The sequence below is a fragment of the Natator depressus genome, chromosome 8 (genome assembly GCF_965152275.1).
Source record: "Natator depressus isolate rNatDep1 chromosome 8, rNatDep2.hap1, whole genome shotgun sequence".
Taxonomy (NCBI): domain Eukaryota; kingdom Metazoa; phylum Chordata; order Testudines; family Cheloniidae; genus Natator; species Natator depressus.
The window spans coordinates 58,522,253-58,544,356 of NC_134241.1; the positions used below are offsets into that span (position 1 = coordinate 58,522,253).

The 22,104-nt window shown below is 39.1% G+C and overlaps 1 protein-coding gene across 5 annotated transcripts in view; it reads right to left on the reverse strand.

Annotated features, from left to right (window-relative positions):
• The window catches only part of BRINP3 (BMP/retinoic acid inducible neural specific 3), a 285,973-nt gene that overhangs the window by 109,991 nt on the left and 153,878 nt on the right, over positions 1–22,104 (reverse strand). For all 5 annotated transcript variants that reach the window (XM_074961151.1, XM_074961154.1, XM_074961155.1 and 2 more), the window contains exons 3-4: positions 17,932–18,122; positions 5,080–5,270 (exon numbers count right to left, since the gene is read on the reverse strand). In XM_074961151.1, the coding sequence (XP_074817252.1) occupies positions 5,080–5,270; positions 17,932–18,122 (382 nt within the window). The remainder of the gene's footprint in view (positions 1–5,079; positions 5,271–17,931; positions 18,123–22,104) is intronic.

Consider the following 22,104-nt stretch of genomic DNA (forward strand, 5'->3'; position numbering starts at 1 on the left):
CAGGAATTACATTTATGTAAATGTACATGCAAATTAGATACAGCTCTCAGGCTTCTGGCAAGTTGCCACTGAAGCCCTTGAGGCTGCAAACTGTTGATTTAGAACATTAATCTAACCACTTACACTAAAATGCATGCATTAAAATACTATTGAAATAATGTATGTATTGGAATATTTTAAATAAGGTAAATATTGATACAAGCTTCATGTAACACCCTTAAACACTTGGCTTCCAGTTGGAAAATAGTATCAAGGATGCTATGGCTTGATATCTTTACTTTGAGAGTGTCAGATTGACAATATAATGCTGAGTTTTAATAGCAAGGCCTCCATCAATTCTGCACATATTGTATTCAAGATTAATTATATCACAATTAACAAACTTGATTACATTCATCAGATATACTGGCACCAGTCCCTTCCTTGCACTGTACATTTGCATACTTGAGAAAACAACTGTTCTGCTTGAGATAACATTATTTTACCCCAGCTGATTAAAAATAAAGATTTAAGAGAGACCTTCCCCCCACCTTTGATGACATATGTTAGGTGTGGGATAGAATAGCTGATAAATTAGCAGCCTAATGCATCAGAAATTCAATCCTCCTCCTCCAGTCCCATAAATTAGACATCAGGGATGGACAGAAAATGTAATTTATCGCTATAATTTTCTTGTTGGGAATGTGAAAATTGATATACAAACTGATCAAGTGTTAATTGTTCTGAGTGCAATGGATATCACCTTCATGTTGTTATCTGAAGGATGAAGTGTACTTCATTAATATTTTCTGTTTTCTACAAATAAGCTGATTTCCCCCCCCCACCCACCTTTGGAAGCTTAGAGAGCAATGCCCCATCTGTGAATTGGAAGCTGTTTAGGAAATCTGCAGGAGGGACACCCACTCTTGCACAGATTAGGAGATAAGTAAGGATGAGATGCTCTCTATGGAACTCCTAAAGTGGATCAGAGCTGGGCTAATTCCTGCACACCTTACAAAGTCAGTAACAGCTTTTTCTTACTCCTAACCCCTTAAACAAGACGGAGGCAAAGATTTATAGGAGCCATTCTCTCAGCCCATTATTATTGCTGTTGTTGTTATAGTGGTCATCAAATATTCTGTAGCATTTACTAATGTGTTTAGGAGTGAACAATGCCTGGCAGTTCAAATGGTTTGTAGTGCATGATTTTTCAAAGTACAAACACTAGATTTTGTAGGTGATTAAGCAGGAATGAGAAATATAGAGTAATCTAAATAAGGTGAGGATGGAGGCTTAATAAACAGATTTTGAAAGGGCATTCTTAGCATAAGGGGAATCAGTGACAGTCAGATACGTAGACCTGGCCTTTATGATGTTGAGCCTAAGTGGAAGAACAAAATATTTGATCTTGATGGATGGTGCATTAAGAAACCAGTGAAATGACTCTGTGGATGGTGCAGTCGAAGTGATGGCAAAAAGTTGATTTTGGTGGCAGTATTGCACCTATATGCACTTGTATTAGCTACATGGTCTTTATTAACTTCACTTTTTGTAAGAAAATGAAGATGTATGTCAATTCTACTTTGTATGCACAGGGAATTTTCAGAGGCTCATAACTCACACACAACTTTCACCCGAACATCCAAGGATCCTTTTCCTCGGTAAGGTTTATTACTATGCTAAATTGCAGTTTTCTAACATTCAGCCAGTTTGGTAGGAGAGCTATTCAAAACAAGCTTGCCATTAGAGATGGTTGGAAAGTTTTTGTCAAGGGACCACAAAGCTCATCTAGTCTAACCCCCTGCCAAGATGCAGAAGTTGTTGTGTCTAAACCATCCGAGACAGATGGCTATACATCCTCCTTTTAAAAACCTCCAATGAAGGCACTTCCACAACCTCTCAAGGCAGTCTGTTCCATTAACCTACTGTTGTTACAGTTAGGAAGTTTTTCCTGAGATTTAATCTGAATCTGATATACTGTAATTTGAACCCATTGCCTCTTGTTCATTCTTGCCACACAGGGCAGGACGTCTCCATCTTTTTTTATGGCAGCCTTTCAAGTCTTTGAAGACTATCATGTCCTCCCCTTAATCTCTTCTTTTCCAAACTAAACATACCCAGTTCCGTCAGCCTTTGCTCCTATGGCTCGCATTCTATCCCTTTGATCAACTGAATTTTGACTGAATTGATTTTTTTTTTTTTTTGCAAAATTCTATCAATTTTGATGACAATTTGTTTAGGAAAAGATTGGCGAAAAGTTTCAAAAATGTCCTGGAACAAAAAGTTATGATTTTCTTTTTCATTTCAAATAACTTCCTTTCAAAATTGACTTTACTTTATATTTTTTTAAAAAGGAGAGGGGGTCAAAATCAAAACTAAACATTCCAAATTTATTGAGACAAAATGGTTTTTATTGAGCCAAAATGAGATTAGTTATTGCTGAAGCTCTGACTATGAAGCCCAGATGATTGCAGAGAAAAGCTTGAAAATATGATCCCTAAATGCTCAATAACCAGAAGGCAAAAACAAACATGGACAATGTATTATTTTTTTAAAAAATCTCTTGGTTTTTAAGTTAACCTTTTTGATTTCTAGAAGCTTGGCTTTTTTTTTTTTAAATGATTGTAGCTGGAAATACTTAAGTCTTCTGCAATTCTTTAACACTGTTGAAGTTTTGGAACAGTAGATGACTTTTCTTGCCATGGACTGCAGTAAAATTGCATGAATTACAGTGTTTAACTTGTATCCAGAGTTCTGATTTTATTTTTAATTTCCACTAGTGCCTTAACATTATTTTAATGTACATTTTCCCTGAATTTATTTTTATCATTTCTATACATTGGTTTAAAGAAATGGGGAAAATATCACATATAATACTCATTTTAAAATCCAATGTACATTTAACAAACAAATCATGAAGCTGAAAATTGGGAAACTATGGCTGAGATTTTCAAAGCCATCTCAGAGATTTGGATGCTCAATTTCCATTAAATTTAATGTGAATTGTAACTCTCTAATTCTTGAATTTCCAACTTGTCAGTAATCCATTTGTTTGTTTATTTTAATTATTTGATCCATTTCCAAAATATCACATAAAACAAGGATTTTAGATCCTTTAAAAAATTATGGGGTGAATTTTTCACCAATTCTGGCACATTTATTTGATAAGGTGCCAGAGAATGTCGTCAAGGAGCTAGCTCTAAATGTTCTGTCTCTAGCAGAGAAGGATTTCCCTGGCACAGGCCCTGTGTAAGACCGTTATAAGGCTGCTTTCAGAGGACCCCCTATCACTGACAGAGGGAGTGGAGATTCTGAGCAACACTGTGGCCCATAGACAGACCAGGGAAGATGTTGTAACTTAGAAAAGTCTAAATTATCCAACATCTGGAGCACCTCAGGATTGGAGTGCACAAACATGTCTTAAAGCCATCAAACCCACAGCCCCTCCTGGACTGTGAGTTCTGTAGAATTTCACCCATGCTATTTTAGGCCCTGATCCTGTATGATCTGCCACAGGTGCAGGGATCTGCCTGTGAGGTGGGTTTTGTAGAATTTGGACCCTATTCTAACTGCAACATCAATGCAATTTGTATAAATAAAATGGCTGAAATATAAGATCACAATGAGAGTTGACTGTTGTCACACACAATCTGATACCCATCTACTTTAAAAGAACCAAATGCAGTATTTTGAAAATTTGTGGAGGGGGTGGGGGGACACCAAAACATATTTCCTTCCTGTCAGTGCTCTTTCATTCCAAATTTCAGTTAGCATTACGTTTTTCTAGTGAATAAAATGCTCTGAAAATGGAAATGTGTTATGCAAATACTAACAGACCCCTCAATCAGAGTGATAGTATAGAATACGTAATTTCATACGTTGGTATTGTCACACATGACGTTTACCATTTTCTAGAGGCCTGCTGCAGTTGATTACCTAAATCAGACATGTGTGATCTTGAATACCTTCTTTGTAATTTGCAGATGTGTTGATGGACTATAGTTTCCATTTGTATGCATCTCATGAATGGTGATGGGATCCAGGGGTAACAAGGTGATTTTGTGCTGTTTGCTAAAACCTTTGGTATATAGTTAGTACTCATTACCCAAGTCATTATCTCCATTTGCCAATATTTAAATTTCTGCTGATTTGTTTTGTGTGTCCTTTTAATATAAAGGAAAGGCCTCCTTTCTAAACCTCAAAGAGAAGTGTATTTTTCAATTTACTTCAGATCTGCATATTACATAATACTGTTTGAAGGACAAAAGTAATAAGACACTATGTACTATGATACTGTAAATAATCAACTAATATAGTTGAAAACCAGAAATTGGTAACTAAGGGCCTAATTCAAAGCCCCATCAAGTAAAGGAAAAGATTCCTGTTGACTTCAATAGATTCTGGAGTAAAAGCTTTATACTTTATAATGAAGGCACCTTCTATTAAAAGTACAATTCAATTTGCTTCTCTGTCTGATATGAAATCCTGTCCTGCGAGAAGCTATTTCTGCTAAGTAAACTTACGCTAACCGTTGCCATTAAAGATGTGTATTATTTCTACACTTGTTTTAAAAGCACAGCTGGACAGATGTACAAATGCATAGATATTGCTTCATACAATACATACACAGATACCTACACTACAGGGAGGGAGCATTGTCCTGCTAAACTCAGGGTTGTGAGTTCAATCCTTGAGGGGGCCATTTAGGGATCTGGGGCAAAAATAGGGGATAGCTCCTGCTTTGAGCAGGGGGTTGGACTAAATGACCTCCTGAGGTCCCTTCCAACCCTGATATTCTATGCTGAATCACTGGGGAAATCCTAAGGCAGTTGAGTAAGCAGGCTTGGCAACTGCTTTGTTCTGGAACATGAAAGGGATATATTTTTCAAAAACAGGTGTCTACGATCAAATGTATGGATGATGATGATAGATAAATAATCACTGGGAAATTGCAAATTGTGTGTCAGAGTATTTTTACACATTTATTCATTTCCTAGCAAGTCTGTTTTATCAGTGAAATCCCAGGCATGTCTGGTAAGGGGAGGATCTACTTAATCTGTGAAAATGTTTGCGGCTAGACTCCAGAGCGACTTCTCATACCTTGATGGCAGTGGAGGCAATTTGAATATGGTGAAGTCTACGGAGAGTACTGTCCCTGTCAATGAAGTAAGAGGCTGCCAGTTGGTGCAGAGTCTCCAGAGTCACAGAAGAACTGTTGGTGCTGGGATCATTTCCTTCTGATCGCTTACTCAGCTTCCGCTTGTCCACAAAAATTGTGAGTGACTCCTCTCCTGTATAAACAATATATTAAAACAATGAGTTACATCTTCCATATCTCTTATTTTGCCTGAACTATGTTGCAAGGCCAATGGTGTTAAAAGTTACTGTGTAAAGTTAGGCTCCTAAGAAAGAGAGTTCCAAAAGCATTAGTGGCAGACATCAAACTCCCATGGAAGATAAGGGCCTAACTACTATTTGTGCCTTGAAAACACTCATGGGAGTTTAGGGCCTAACTGTTGTTTATGGCTTTGAAATTCTCCCTCTTAAGTCCATATTTAGGCATCTTAGAAAGAAGCCTAATTTCCAAAAATGCTGAGCACCAAGCATTTTCCAGTGAAGTCCATAGGACTCTTTGGGTGTCCAGTGCTTTTGAGAATCAGGCCACTTGTCTAGTTGCCTCCGTTACCGAGGTTTGAAAATCGAGGCCTAAAAATGTAATACCATTCTTCTGGCACTTATTAGAAGTCAGAAGAGAAAGACAGTTTTCATATTTCTGGTTCCTTAATTGACTGTATAATAAAATGATAAAAACACAATAGGCCAAATTCAATCCTTGTGTACCTCCAATGTTTCCAGTGGAGTTACACCAGGAATGAGTTTCCTTCAAGGGATCCAACCTTACTTGCTTATCCTCAATATATATTTTTCTGCAGATTTAGTTTGCCTGAGAGCTAGATTTAGAGGCTGTCTCCAAACCTTTATTTTTATTGTATTAATTGCTTATACAAAAGAAAAATACCAGTATTATACTTTAGACCTGACTTTATTATTAATTATTATTTTTACTGTGTCTTTTCATACATTTCTCATCTGGACTCAAAGCTAGGTACCCTATTATACACATGGACTGAAGTGTTCACTAGTAAATGTTGTACTGGAATCATCTGTAATATCGGGTGATTAAATTTTTAAAGGGTCGGGGATGACCAGTTCTTTCTTGCTGCCTTTGCACCACTGCAGCAACACAAAGCTGAGCTAAACCCAATGTAGTCAACAAATTAAGGTAAGTTTACAATTCCTTTGCATCACTACCACTGAATAGTGCAACACTGGTGGAAGAGGAATCTTGCCTCAGGCCTCTTTTACATAACATTCTGTAACTGGAAAAAAGACTTCCAAAGTGGAGCTATGTTTACAAATGCAAAAATAAGATCCAAGAGGACTGCTACATCAGAGCTTTACCTGTTCTCCTACTTCTTTCAGTTCCTTTTCTTATAGAAAAATCCTACAGGTTTTAGAAAATTACGTCCCTGCTATAGATTTCTGTAAGATTGTTAAAAAAAACAAAACAGCCTCCCCCTGAATATCATTCTCTACTAAACTGTTAAAGTAATTTCTATAGAGCCTTTTTTATAAGATTACTGTTAAATTTTACAGGAAATTTCCCATAAGGTTTATGTTTGCTTCTCATGGAAGAGGTGTGTGGGTTTTGTTTTTTTTGTTCGGGTTTTTTTTTTTTTTTAATTTGACACTTAATGATGACCTTTTGTTCTGCTGACTTCCACGCTTTTGTTCTGCTGACTTCCACAGGAAGAAGATTTCATGCTTAATTTTGTGATGGGTTTAAATGAAATCATAAAATGCCACTGCAGAAAATAAAACTTAAAAGTAAGAATCTGGTGGTGATGTAGTAACATTTACTCCTGTGCCACACAAGTCCAAGTTAATCAAAAACTCACCTTTCAAGTCTCTGGTTGCTAATTTTGGATTTTCAGGGATTAATCTGCCCATGAATTGAATGAGCAATACCAGTTCGCCTTAACTTTAGATGCCAAATATCTACAGAGACTACTGTTTCCTCATTCCCAGAAGGGAATCTATCCCATTATAGTCAGAGTTGATGCTTGTACTAGTTTCACTGCATGCCCATCTGTTGTGATGGCATTATGCCCACTCACAAGATGGTATGCCAATTTCAAGTGGGCATATGTGCCAACAAATATAGCTGTAGAATGATAATGTGTGGGATGCAAAAATTGACAAACTCTAAAAGAATATACTGTTGGTGGCAACAGTTCCAAATTAAGAACACATGTTTCAGTGCAAGAGATCACATCTGTTGACACTTGTAAGGATTATACAGTCACCAAATACCCTTTGACTGGAAATTTCATTTCTAATTCTTCACTGGGAGAAGGAAAAGTATTTTCATGTTAATCTAAGACAATCAATGGCCTCTGTAATATTTTTTTCCTGAAGGCCACCATCCTGGAAATTCACATGCAATGCTAAATCCGACAGTCCCTACTCTGCCAATACTACCACAAATTGAAGGAGAGGTTTTTTTTTGTCTGAGTTAAGACCAGAAAGGTTTGACCCAAAATACTGGTTTTACCCTGAAGCAGACAACTGTTATCTTAGAGTCTTATTGAAGGATTTTCTGAAGTGGATCAAATGGGCAGAACCTGCCAAAATTCAGCCCATTATATTTATGCTCTTCCTCCTGCCATTACCTGTAAGATGGATGTTTGTACATAGCTTGAGCTGCAAGGAAATGTGAATCCTCTTAGCCTCCATAGATACTAGGATTGTTCCCCTCTCGTTCCCCAGTCTCTGTTATCAGAAGTGGACATAGAATTACTTTTTACTTAACTGCTGTTACAAACTGCTGTACATCAGTAGCAAATGCTTGCGGGGAGGGTCAACAAAGCCTAGTGGATCTTCCTGGGATGTAAAAGAGACGAGAATTTGGCCCCAAATTATTTTTAACAGATTCTGGCTCCAGACTACCTATTGTCATGGTTCAAATATAGCTGTAAAATAGTTTTACAAACCATGCCACAAAATTATAACTGTGTTAAATCCCTTTACAAGATATGGAGTGACAGACTGAGTCGAGGGCTAAGCCTCAACCTTTTACTTTGTGTAATTACTTCAACGATTTGCTGAGCCTTTTGTCTTCCATGTGACAACCTCTTTGACATTTGGAAAGGACAGCAACTACACAGCAACTTGTTTGAGATAAGTAACTGTCAATGAGTAAGGGAGTGTCCAGCATAATGCATTGCAAAAAAACAAAAACAAAAAGTACAAAAAATCCCTGCATAAATCAGGGAAATGCATCAGATTTTTTACTATTCCTGCAGCTTTCCATTAGCCCTAGTGAGGTGTTTTTCCTTTAAAGTGACTATCACAATGATCTTGATCATCCTTCCATTTGAAATCAACAGCCAAGCTATCAATCCATTGCAAGATAAATGGTAACATCCCCTCGAACTTGAGGAAAATCCTTGCAAAATCCCTTGATTTTCTGCATATTTTGTGATTATTTCTCTTTTCAGTATCCACTTTTAAAGCCTCCTAACTATTCTACAGCTGGTTGAAAACTTTTTCAGTGGAAAATTGGATTTATGACAGAATGGAATTTTTCACAGAGGTTGTCTTTCCACAGAAAATTTAGGATTTTTTTCATTGTAATATTTCAGCAAAAATATATGGAAATGTTTGTGGATAATATTAACCAAAAGAAGGTTTGTTTGCCCCCCCCCCCCAAAAAAATGGCTGTACGAAAAAATATACTTGGGACTTGGCTCTAGTTAGCACATTGTCCTATTATCACAGTCTGGTTCAAGTCCATTCTTGCCTTATGTGAGGGATGAGGCGAGGGTTATCATGGCAAGCAAAACATTGTTCTCATTCCTACCTCTCTACTCTGTGTTCTGCTTCCTGAGAAGTACATTTTGTTTCAGATCCGCGGTAACGAGCTTGAAAAGAGCTGAATATTTTCACTGAATCAAATCAAACAAAACTATGTTTTGTCCAGTGTTAAGCTCAGGCATGCATATAGAATAATATCGATTCAGGGACATGCTACAACTGTTTAGACCAGAGGATCTAACAATTTTTTTCTCCCTTAGCTCATGATAAAACAGATAACTGTACATATTAAAATTTATTAATACTGGCTGGGACTTTCAAAGAAGACTTAAGGAATTAGACATCCAGCTCCCATTGGAATTTCCACATCTACCACCCTCAGACTCCTTTGAAAAGCCCAGCCATTATCATCATTATGTACATTTATATCCCAGTAGCACCTAGAGACTTCAACCAGGTTGGGGCTCCATTCTCATAAGCACTGTATAGGCAGATAGTAAATGACAGGCTCTGTACCAAAGAACTACTCAGAGAGGAGAAATGAAGGACTGTTAGAGCTTTACATTGCATAAATAAAAATAGTTTCTTATAATTTAGTGCTTGATTCTGTCCCCATTACTCACTGTAAGTAGTACCTTGTTCATCGGGCAGTCCCATTTGAAATCTATGGTGACTACATGAGGAATTAGGTGCTACTCAGCCTGTGAAAGGGGGTGGGGTAGAAATTTGTCCTAAGACAGGAGGAAACATCGCGTAGCAAATGAGCACTTTTCTGGAAATGTTTGTAATTGGTCCTGAAATCTATGCTGCATATAATGATAGGATAGTACAAAGTATCATATATGTAACTTGAAGTCTGTGAGTCTAGGGAATGGTGAAGAGGTTTTAAGAGAATCCAGGACAATCTTCCCTCAAGAAATTTGGGATTGATTCTCCTTTACACGAAGGTCCCCATATACTTGGGGCCTTACAGTGGGTGTAAATGTCCATTTTAGGCCCCTTTACTGGTTAAAGTGATGTAAAGGGCCATTGGTGTAAATCAGTGTCAGGGCATTTGTTTTGGAAAATACCTGCCACAAGGTGCAACATTGGACATTTCAAAGATAAAATAACTCCTCTCCAGAAGTATTCTTATGAATGCATCTCTGGCAAGGCTGATTTGGCACTAGCCAGAGATGGAGTGAACTACATTTTTACAAACAAAAAACCCCAGAAATCCCCACACAATATGACTTCACTGTCATATCTGAAACATGGATGAATCTTTCTTACCAGCTGTAGTCTGCAACCATGAAATAGGCTAAGAAGACATCTAAGCATTAGCTAAAAAATAGATGTGATTTAGAAAACTATTCAAGGTTATGAGTCTTAAGAACTGAAAAGGATTAATGACAGTGAATAATAATGTGGTTTTTTTTTGTTTGGGTTTTTTTTATTCAGCATCAGATCCACACAGCTGTGCTTCCTGCAATTTCTAAAATCAGTATTTTCTCTTTGGTTTACAAAATTCAGGAGGCAGATTGCTTCAGTTTCCTAGGGTAAAAAAGAAGTAGCATAAAAATACATTTTGTTCCCGCTCACAAAATAACTCCATATAATCCAATAATTGGTTCAAGAGATTAGCAGACCCTCTATGCTGATGCTTTATTACCGTGTAGCTGCTATCATTAACAGATGTTCGTCAACGGGTAGTGACTGACATTCACACTCTAAATTGACCTTCGCACAATATATTCCGATGTCCCCTCAAGCCCCGGCATTTACAAGACTCTTATTTAGTCTATATATTTAATTATTTCTAGGTTTATAAAAACATATTTTCCAGGATTTATATTTGAAATTTAAACTCTTCAACTGAAACAAATTTTCTGCATGCTGTCTCTCAAAAAATGCCTGCAAAACAAGAGTGGGTGTTTGAAAATGAACAGAGATATAACCAATTTGTGGCCATTTAACTGGGAAAAGTCTCTACAATAGTTTATAAATGGCATTCAAAAGTAAAGAATTAAAGCTGTGTGGGTTTTAAGAACATCTTCAATAATTATTTAAATAGAAAATGCAAATAGCCAGCATTGATACAAGTAGACTTATAATAATAGTATAACAGCTGTAACTAAATATAAATGTCTGTGGCGGGAGAAAATGTATTTTTATAATGTGCAACAATAAATATTCATATTAAAGTACTTAGAACTATTATCTGCCTCAAGTAACTTCGTCTTTCAGCTCAAAAATACATCTATCTTCTTATACCCTCTTCCTGATCGTAATAAAAGGATCATAAAGCTGTGTTTCAAATTATAGTTAAAGTCTGAAATGTTATAGGTATGAATTAAGTGATACTGTCATTAAGCAGGAAGATCAGTGATTAAATTTGCAAGACAACATTTATTTTTTTTACTTATACACCTATGTCCTCAATTATCAGTACAGAGCTCTGTATGTTTTTAACCTAAGTTGGTAGAAATAAGCTTAGGGGGCCTTTCACGCGGGTCCCCACATCTGTACCCTAGAGTTCAGAGTGGGGAGGGAACCCTGACAACAACATTCAGAGGAAAAAAGTTGGACCTTTTGCATTGTGTGCTGCTCAAGGGAGAATCTTTGCACATCTTGGGCCTTTCAGAGCTTCTAGGTCAAAAGCCTACATGAAATTTAAAAATAAAAATCCTTTTAGAATCCTCTTGCAGACTGTCATACTGAAGGGACTGAGGGGGGCAATTCACTCATTGACACTTTTCTAATTTTGGGCTGGGCTGTAACCTTACACTCCAGCCTGAATAAGGAGGCACTGTGCTGCTCCAGGAGTTGGGTAACAACTAGATTCCATTGCACAGACTGGAACAGTGGGGAGGGGGACACTTGGCTCCACTCACACAGCGGTGTGTGAGGTTACCTCACAAGTTCCGGCCATTCAGATGGTCCATGCAGGGAAACTCATGAGTGACCCTTTGTATGTTTCTGATGCCCGGTGGGTTAGTGCAATATACCACAACATCCTTCTAGGCATTACAGTCTTGCCCATGTTGCTTTCCATTATGAGATATTTGACGTTCCTTAACCACTTAGCCACAATTTCTAAAAGAAATAAGAGCAACTAGAAATGCTGTCTTCCATGTTATAACAACATAAAATATTGTATAACTTCAGAGGTCTCATTTTAGAATGCCCTTGAGGAGTATATTTCTATGTTTGTGAATAAAGAGTTGGGAACATTTCACAGACAACCATGTGCAAGCATTCCCTTTATGGTCAAAAAGGGATAGTCACGCAAGCCAAGTGGTCGCAGAGGCACACAAATCTTACTGCAAGGTCAGTCATTTGCCAAGTTTTCTTTTATGCCCATGAATACAAATTTTCAGGAGCACTATTTAAAAAAGAAATGTGCATATTTGGCTTGGTCTTTTCTTATCAGAGAGTATAAAGGCAATAACCCTTTCAGAGGCATAATCAAAGGAAAGGTAAAAGTGTGGTATTATGTGGGGGGACTACTACAGCTATATGTTAATGAAGCAGGGAAGTGTATGTTTTAGGATTCCCCATATACTCTAATCCCAAAAGGAATTCTAACAACAGAAAAGGGGACTATGTATATGATATTAGGTGTCACGTGACAACAATCTTATAAAATACTAATTTCCTGAATTTAGTTTAGATGGTTTGATTTTCAAATGCTCAGTGCCTGCTGCACCAAAGCCAATGGGAAATGTAGGTATACTCATCACCTCTGAAAAATGAGGCTGTGTCTTTAAGCCCAAGTCCCCTAAAGTCAATGGAAAGGTTCCCACTGTCTTCATTTGCTTTTGGGTAGTGTTTTGTACAGGCTGGGATTTTCAAGTGCCTTTGAAACTCACAGCTTCAAGGTTTAAGGGGCTTGGGATGAAGCTGCCCAGCAGCACAGCAGGGGTAAAAAAAGGAGTCTTTGGGCCCAGTGAGCCTTTCCTCGTTATACTTGCAATCAATGTCATGCCTGGGGGGGAGGGGGGAGAAAGGGAGAGAGCCTGGCTCAGTTCAGGGCTGGCTTGCAAAGAGGCAGGCACTAGCTGTCGCTCTCCATGAGAGGAAGGGTCACTAGCATAACAGCCAAAGCAGCCACCAGGGAGTATGTACTGTCTCCCCAGCCACAGGAGACTGTGGAGGAGACCTAGGAGTCTAAGGCAAATGAGGTAACTGAGTGACTGATGCCCAGAGCCAATGTGAGGTTCAGCCTCACCAAATTTACGGCTGCCCTGCCCGAAGGAGCTTGGGACCATGGCGGGATGCTGTCCAAGACACATGTGAGGGCACTATTGGAGGCCCGGGCACTATTGGAGGCCCAGCCACCCCAGCAAATGGGACAATAGGAAACATGCCCCCAACTGAAGCGACAGTGATAGGAAGTAGTCTAGAGTGGTGGATTGAGACTGGGAGGGCCCCCTGTTCAAGTTTCGACTCACGCAGGGCACGGGGTTGGGACTCAGTGGAGTGGGAGGGCCTGAATCCCCTGACCCCATCACCTAGAAGACTGAGGCACTTTGACCAGGGAAACATGGGGCTGGCAGTCAGGCACACCAACCACTAGGCTGCCTGGCCCTCCAAGCACCTGTTACAGGTCTCCTCCTCAAAAGGCATTGAACAACAGCAAATTATTTGTGGTCCAGGGATACAGATGCTCAGTACTTCCGATGGATCGAACCCTATCATTTTTAGTCTGTAATAGCAGAATTCTGGTATGTGACCCAGGGTTCAACAGTCATTACCAAAAAATTATCTTTTCCCCAATCTGAAAAGCTTCCAGATGTAGAACTCCAATAGAAGGAAACAATGGTCCTCCACAAGGAAGATTTGCAGGATCTGGATTTCAGTGTTGTATAATTTTTTGTAATAATTATCAAATATGTAGCGTCCTCCTAACCACATTTACATCAATGGACATTTTACCACTGCATTCAATGAAGTCAGGATGTCACCTCTAGTGTCTAAGTACTATCCCTGTCCTGGAGAGCTCACACTTTGCTATGGGAAATTACCAGCAATCCTGGAAGTTTTGTATCAAATGAAGTGCCAGTAACAGATTGCTGATCAACACATGTACAATTTGTTCTTAGATTTCAATGAAATTAGGAGGTATTTGCCACAGAAGTGCTATTTCTTAAAATGATGATATAATTTAATGTTTTGTTTTAAATTATTAAGGTGGCACAGAAATTCAGCGTACTTCTGAAATGCTCTTTTCCAAGATCACATTTCACTTGTTATGGAACTCAGATATCAGCCAAAGGAGAATAGGGTTACTGTCATTTTATTAATATATAGTTGGAATTCAGTTATGAAATATATTAAAGAAAACCATTCCTCAGGTGAATAAGGGCTTTTGACAAGATTGCCCTGCAAGAATAATACTCAATCACTGGAAATATCTTTAATATAATCACCCACCAAGGAATAAAACTGCATCTCTAAAATGTCATTTCATTTTGTAATGTCTGGTTGGGTAATCTGTGTGCTAATTCTCTTTTATGCAGAACAATTTATACACCTCTACCCTGATATAACGCGGTCCTCAGGAGCCAAAAAAATCTTACCGCGTTATATCGAACTTGCTTTGGCCTCAAGCATTTCTGTTATTAATAGTCACTTCCCACCCCCTGACTGACCCCTCAGAACCCCCGACCCATCCAACCCCCCACCCCCAGCTCCCTGTCCTCTGACTTCCCCGACCCCTATCCACATCCCCACACCGTGACAGGCCCCCCGGGACTCCCACGCCCTATCCAACGCCCCCGTCCCCTGACCGCCCTGCCCCCAGAACCTCTGAACCATCCAACCCTCCCTGCTCCCTGTCCCCTGACCACCCCCCCCCGCGAGACCCTCTGCCCCTTATCCAACCCCTCGGCCCCGGCTCGGCACCCTTAACACGCTGCTCAGAGCGGCGTGTCGGAGCCAGACATGCTGACGCGCTGATCTGCCGGAGCGCACAGCCCCACCCCCTAGAGTGCTGCTTTACCACGTTATATCCAAATTCGTGTTATATCGGGTTGCATTATATTGGGGTACAGGTGTACTCTGTATTTAACACTAGGCCTCCATGATGGAGTATATAAGCTCCACATGGGGGAGCCAAGGGTTAACGAGCTGCATTGGGCCCAGAAGGCCCTACCCAGCTGCACCTGCTGGGCATACTCACATTGGAGGCAGATCTTAAAAGGGAGGCACCCTGTTCAGTCATGATGGACAGAGCAAGGGCGTAGTCCTATGCTGTTAGCACCTGCAGAGAGGCCATAGGAGCTCCTCACTGCCTGGACCAGACCCTGCTGCTGAGCTTCCAGAGCTCATGGAGACCGGGAATGGTGGGCCATGATTGAAGGAGAAGAGCCTCCAGCCCACAGTCAGTGAGAACCTAAGAGTCCCCAAGCCTAGCTCTGTTGTGACTTTGGAGAGGTAGAGGCCATGGTACGAGGTGACTCAGGAAGCAGGTTTAGTGGCGTCTACCTGGCTGGCCATATATCCAACCTGCTAGTCACAGGGCCCTGGGTTGGAACCTGGTGGTCACAGGGCCCTGGTGGAGCAGAAGGTCCTGAGTTTCCCTACCGCTAGCCGCTAGACTCTCACCACTGAGCAATGCAGCTGGACTTGGACCCTCCAACAGCCCGTATCCTAGAGTTCTTCAATCTATTGTGAAACTGGATCCTAGTTACACATTGAACCATCATTTTCCAAAACATGACATAGGGATTTAAATACACAGCTTCCCTTATTGTTAATGGGATCAGGTTTAAGTACATTTCTGGCCTGTTTTGAAACATTTAATTTAACAGACTAACTGTAGCCTGATTCTCAGGAAGATGGAGCAATACTATGCAGAATCTACAGCAAAGTAGCTTTAAAATGTTTCCTAGCTGGATATCCATTTGTTGATGGACTGCCTTCTGTTGATGCTGCATCTTTCAGCTACTATAATTGGGCCCAATATTTGAATGAGTTGTAGTAGGGACTCTAATAGTCACAGCAAAATATCATTCTGCTTAAAGACTAAATATTGTGGAGCAGCCTTCCTGAGATAGAAGGATGGCAAAGAGCAGAGAACTCAGAAAGAACCCCCAGTGTCTTAGACAGGGTGGACCTGGGGGCTCTATTCTTTCCCATCACCACAATTGCCTGCAGTGAAGGAAGAAGTGTCTTATCAATGGAGAGTCAGTTATGGTCCCCATGAAACATATGTTGGGGCAACATGATGGCTTGTTCTCCTGCCTTGGATACCAAATGCTTTTTCTTTGCAAAGACCTGACCCAGAACACAATAATAGAAATCAAGGTGTGGAAAAGACCTTGAGAGGTCAACAAGTCCAGTGCTCTGAGCTGAGGCAGGACCAAGTAAACCAAGACAATCCCTGGCAGGTGTTTGTCCAATGTGTGCTTAAAAATCTCCAGTGATGGGGACTCCGCAGCCTCTGTTGCAAGCCTATTCCAGTGCTTAAATACCCTTAAAGTGTTTCCTAATATCTCACCTAAATCTACCTTGCTGCAGATTAAACCCATTAGTTCTTGTTCTACCATCAGTGGATATGGAAAACAATTTATCACAGTCGTCAACATATTTGAACGCTTATCATGTCCCCCATCAAGCTCCTTTTCACAAGACTAAACATGCTCAGTTTTTGTTTTTTTACTCTTTCCTCTTAGGTCAGGTTTTCTAAACCTTTTTATCATTTTTGGTGTTTACCTCTGGACTCTGCAATCTATCCACACCTTTCCTAAAGTGTGGCACCGAGAACTGGACACACTACTCTAGCTGAGGCCTCACCAATGCCACCAGAAAAGGACAATTATCTCCCATGTCTTATATACATCACTGCTGTTAATACACCCCAGAATTATGATAGCCTTTTTTGCAACTGCATCACATTGTTGACTCATTCAATTTGTTATCCACTATAACCAACCGATCCTTTCCAGAAGTACTACCTCCTAATCAGTTAGTCCCCATTTTTGTAGTTGTATATTTCATTTTTCCTTCCTAAATGAAGTACTTTGCACTTGTCTTTATTGAGTTTCATCTTGTTGAATTCAGATCAATTCTCCAATTTGTCAAAGTCATTTTGAATTCTAATCCTGTCCTCCAATGGATATGCAAACCCTCCAAGCTTGGCGTTATCTGCAAATTTTATAAGCATACTCTCCACTCCATTATCCAAGACACCAATCAAGATACTGAGTACTGTAGTACCTAGGACTAACCCTTGTGCAATCCCATTAGATACCCCCTACAAGTTTGACAAGGAACAGTGATAATTACTTCATGAATAAAGTCTTTCAACTAGTTGTGCATCCACCTTATAGTAATTTCATCTAGACCACATTTCCCTAGTTTGCTTATGAGTCACGTGGGACTGTTTTCAAAGGCCTTACTAAATCAAGCTATAACAGGTCTACAGCTTTCCCTCTATCCAGTAGGCCAATTACCCTGTCAAAGAAGGAAATTAGGTTGGTTTGACATAATTTGTTCTTGACAAATCTATGTTGGCTATTCCTTATAATCCTAGTACCCTTTAGGTTCTTAAAAACTTATTGTTTAATTATTTGGTCCAGTATCTTGCCAGGTATCAAAGTATCGTAACTGAGCCAGTATCATAACTGAGCTCAGCATGGATGCAATGAGGAAGTGGGCCTATGAACTTCGTTGTTCTGTAGGCCAATTGTTTTAGTCCAATTTCCAAATTTCATAACTGAAAAATTGGAAATGTTCATGTTATTCACTTGCAAATAGAACTATTTTGACTAAAAATGCAAAATGTCATGCCTTTGAATTTCTGCAAAATGTTTAAAAATGTCCAAATAAATCAGTAAAACGGTTTTGTATTGGTTGATCGACCATAAGGTGAACAAAATGATGGTTAAGCATTAACAAGACAGAGACCTCAGATCTTCAGGGATCTTCAGTCAGGCCCTATGTTCTTAGCTAGAAAAGTCAATTGAAGGATTTGCTGTTAATGGTATTGATAATATAAAAGTAGCAATTCATACACACTCTGACCGTTTGTGGTTATTTTTATAATGGAGCTGTATGCATAACGAAGCTGCTTCCTATCACTGACCATACCTCCCAAGGTAGCTGACAGTAGGAAATGTGTCCCATATTTCTTGATAAGGTTCTCTGTGATTTGCTGAAGGGTTGGGCGACGTCCTAGTAGTCTTATGTTGCGAAAGAATTCTGGTGCGAGAGGCAGTGGGGAGCCGAGGAAATTTCTTCTTTCAACAGCTAGATTGTTTACTTTCCAGCGGCCAAACTCTCTGCAAAACAGAACAATCCTCATTCAGAAATGCATCATTCAGACAAATGTTTTCATTTGCAAAGTACACCGCTCTGTTCCCTAGCTAGGGGCAATGTATTACAACAAGCCTTGCTCGTGATACTCTGTCATGGATTATATACACATGGAACAAGCAACAAGTCTTATTTATTAGAAATGGAGGGAATACTCCATAACAAAATTGTCATCTGGAGAAGAAATAAATAAGCCACTTAGGATGCACCAGTTCCTATTGCTTTTGTTCAGCCTGTGATGTGACCATAATTCCAGAACAACTTGATTTTGTTAGGCACTGAGTATAAATTCAGAATTATACAAGGTTCAACATGAAATAAGGGTTTTTTGTTAGCACTTTGTAAAGGAAATTAAAAATATCATTTTTAAGAGCACAATTTCTTTTGCACAATAATCTCCCTGTCTACTTTAGCTCACTACTTTAAAGGCATTAGAAAGACATTGTCAGCCTCCATTTGGCTAAGCAGAGATCTTGCTGAAGTTTCTGGTGCTTTTGACCCTGATTTTGAAACATATTCTTCAAGCAGATCAGATTCTCGGAAACAGAATGCACTTTTCTATGTAAAGATGAAGCTAAATAAATTCAAAGACCATATTCAACATGCACCCATCCCCCATTTCAAAATAAATCAGTGATTGCAATGAAAGCAAACAAGTCAATTAAGCAGTAATAAACACATCTTTTATTGATTTACTTACCAATTAAGATGCAGCAGAGAGTTATTAGCAAAAGGACATGTTGTCCTCAAAATCTAATCAAGGGACTATTTTTATTTCTCAATGTCTGCAGTAGCTTTGCCTTTATGAAGCGCTTTTGTTTTGGTTTTGTCTTGTTTTGGTTTTTGCTTCAGAGTAAAGTCATGGTCTGGTTTGTGGCTACTACAGTGATATAACATATGGGCTGCTTTTTAGGGTAAAAGGATTGTCACTTGGATGGATATGTCCCTCCCCCCTTTTGAAATGATATCATGTAAAAGCAAAAATTCATTTTTAGAGTGCTTGAAAAACCCTACAGAAAGCCCCAGCTAAAGAAAGAGATGACATATATTTTCAGAATACAAAAAATCCAGAATGCGAGACAAGAATAAAGATTGTGGGCTGTAATACACAATGCAATGCAAATGGCTAACTAGTTAGAATGGCTGGGATAGGTCATGTGATAAATAGCACTTTATTTTCTATTTGTCAAATTATTTGGAGTCACAAACTTCTCCATCAGCAAAGAGTCTGCACAGCACCAGTGGTCCATGGACCATAGTTTAGAAATCACTTAAACCCTTTTTTTACTTTTTTAAAAAGATTGTCTCCCACAAATGTACTCTACTCTGAAGCAGACATGAGGCTGTGACAACATGTACCATCACAAATCTCGACTGCTCCTGCACTATTTTAGTCTGTGGAAGAGAAGAATGAGGGGGGATTTGATAGCTGCTTTCAACTACCTGAAAGGGGTTTCCAAAGAGGATGGATCTAGACTGTTCTCAGTGGTAGCTGATGACAGAACAAGGAGTAATGGTCTCAAGTTGCAGTGGGGGAGGTTTAGGTTGGATATTAGGAAAAACTTTTTCACTAGGAGGGTGGTGAAACACTGGAATGCGTTACCTAGGGAGGTGGTGGAATCTCCTTCCTTAGATATTTTTAAGGTCAGGCTTGACAAAGCCCTGGCTGGGATGATTTAGTTGGGGATTGGTCCTGCTTTGAGTAGGGGGTTGGACTAGATGACCACCTGAGGTCCCTTCCAACCCTGATATTCTATGATTCTATGATTCTATTGAAATGGATTTTGTTTCCCTTTAAGTTAATACCAAAATAAATTAACAAAACATTCTTCTCTTACAGAAGTAAGCCCTAGCTATTGAACAACTGAATACCCAAATACTACGTACCACTGTCTTGTGCTTGGACAAAGCTGATTATATATTAACTTGATTTAATCAATAACCTGATTTAATCAATAACTTAATGAAGAAGAACTGTGGAAGAAAACTTATTACATATTTTGTGATTGTCGGTATACTGGGTGCTTTCATTTCAACATATCCAAAAAAGCTACCTCAGTTATAGCACCTGGACGTACCATGAAGATAAAGATGCTTTGACAGCAAGATTAAAATGCAAGCTTTTAATTAAATATTCATATAAAATACATTTTATATCTTTCTGGAGTCTTTTCTTACAAACTTACTGTCCGGCTAATGATCTGTGTCAAAACTGAGTTTCAAACACATGGAGAATAAAGAAAAAGGGGAAAACGTTATACGAGATAGTTGGCACTTCTCCTTGGATTTTCAGTGTCATAGATTTTTTGGCTGGAAGAGATCATTATGATAATCTAGTCTGATTATCATGACTTCCCTCATAACACAGACCATAGAATGTTGCCCAATGATTCCTACATCTATAACAACAACTTGTGGTTGAACAAGTGTATGTTGGTTAGAAAGACAGACAAGCCTGATTTAAAGACACCAACCAATAAAGAATTTACCAAATCTCTTAATAATCTATTAGTATGAGTAATTACTTTTAGTGTTAACTTATATTTTATTTACAGTTTGAACTTCACTGATTTCAACTTCAAACCCTTGGATTTCATAATGCCCTTGTCAACTAGATTAAAGAGACCTCTAGTGTCAGATGTCTTTTCTCCATGTAAATAATTAAAGACCATGATTGAGTTGCCTCTTAATCTTCTCCAGGATAAATGAAATTAAGGTCCTTTAGAATCTCATTTTAAAGGCATGTTTTCCAGACTACAAATCATTCTTTTAGCTCTTTTCTGAACCATGTCCAATTTTTTTTTAAAATATCAACACCAGAATATGTATTCCAGTTGGGCTCACCAATGCCAGATTCAGAGACAATATCACCTCCTTTCTCTTTCTTAAAAGTCCTCTCTTTATACATCCAGGTATTGTGTTAGTCTTCTAACATAATATAAAATTTCTTCGGTTTTATTATCTGTACTAGCAGTTCCACCACTAATGGGGTCTTGTAATTCTTTTTTATATATAATACACAAACAAGGGGATTGGTCCATAAATTTAATGACGGGTAGATTTAAAACAACTAAATTGAAATAATTTTTTCACACAGCAGGTAATCAGCCTTTGGGGCAGTCTTTGCTATAGAAGGTCAGGGGACTAAAGTTGTAAGTTGAATTTTAAAAATGGCTGGACAGTTTTGTGTCCCTGTCACAGGTTGATCTTGGGCTAGTAAGGGGTTCAACACCCAACTCTGATCTCTGCCTGGCTCCCCTCCTAAACTGTAGTATTTGGAGAACTGAGAGCACAGACCTGGTTGACTCAGAGCCAGTCCTTCTGGGAGATATCAGTGGCAACCTATTCTCAACAAGCAGAAGTGTGCTGTCCTGGACATGTGGCCTGAGGAAGGACCAGCAATAATTCCTAGTTGATGAGTAGCAGGAGCTGCTTAGGAACCTCTACATGGGGAAGCCTAAGGTGAGACTTAAGAGTCTGGAATTGACTGAGTTGGCAAGAAGGAATCCTGAGAGATCCCAAACCTCCTGTTTGAGATATTTTGTGTTGATATGAAACCAAACCCCAGAAGGAGGGATGTTGCTGTTTGAGACTTTATTCAACCAGCAGGGGCAAGATTGGTTTGGAGTGGGCTGAGGAAGTACCCCCTCTCTACAAAGAAAGAGAAACTAAGATCACAGACCCATAGTATTTGTAGATATAAATGCTACGATAGGTACTGTCAAATATGACATTTAAGGGCCAAAAAAGTTCAGGAAGAATTCCCTACCCTTTCTCCACAAAAAACACACATGGCTACTGTTGAATCATAAAAGATGATGGATTAGTTCATTCTGTCCATCTTACTACTAAGGGTTGTTCCTATTTTTCATCTACTAAGGACTATACTTAACTCATTTCTAGTGTGTCAAGCGATGGCGCTTCCACAAACCTCAGAGGTTATAGAAT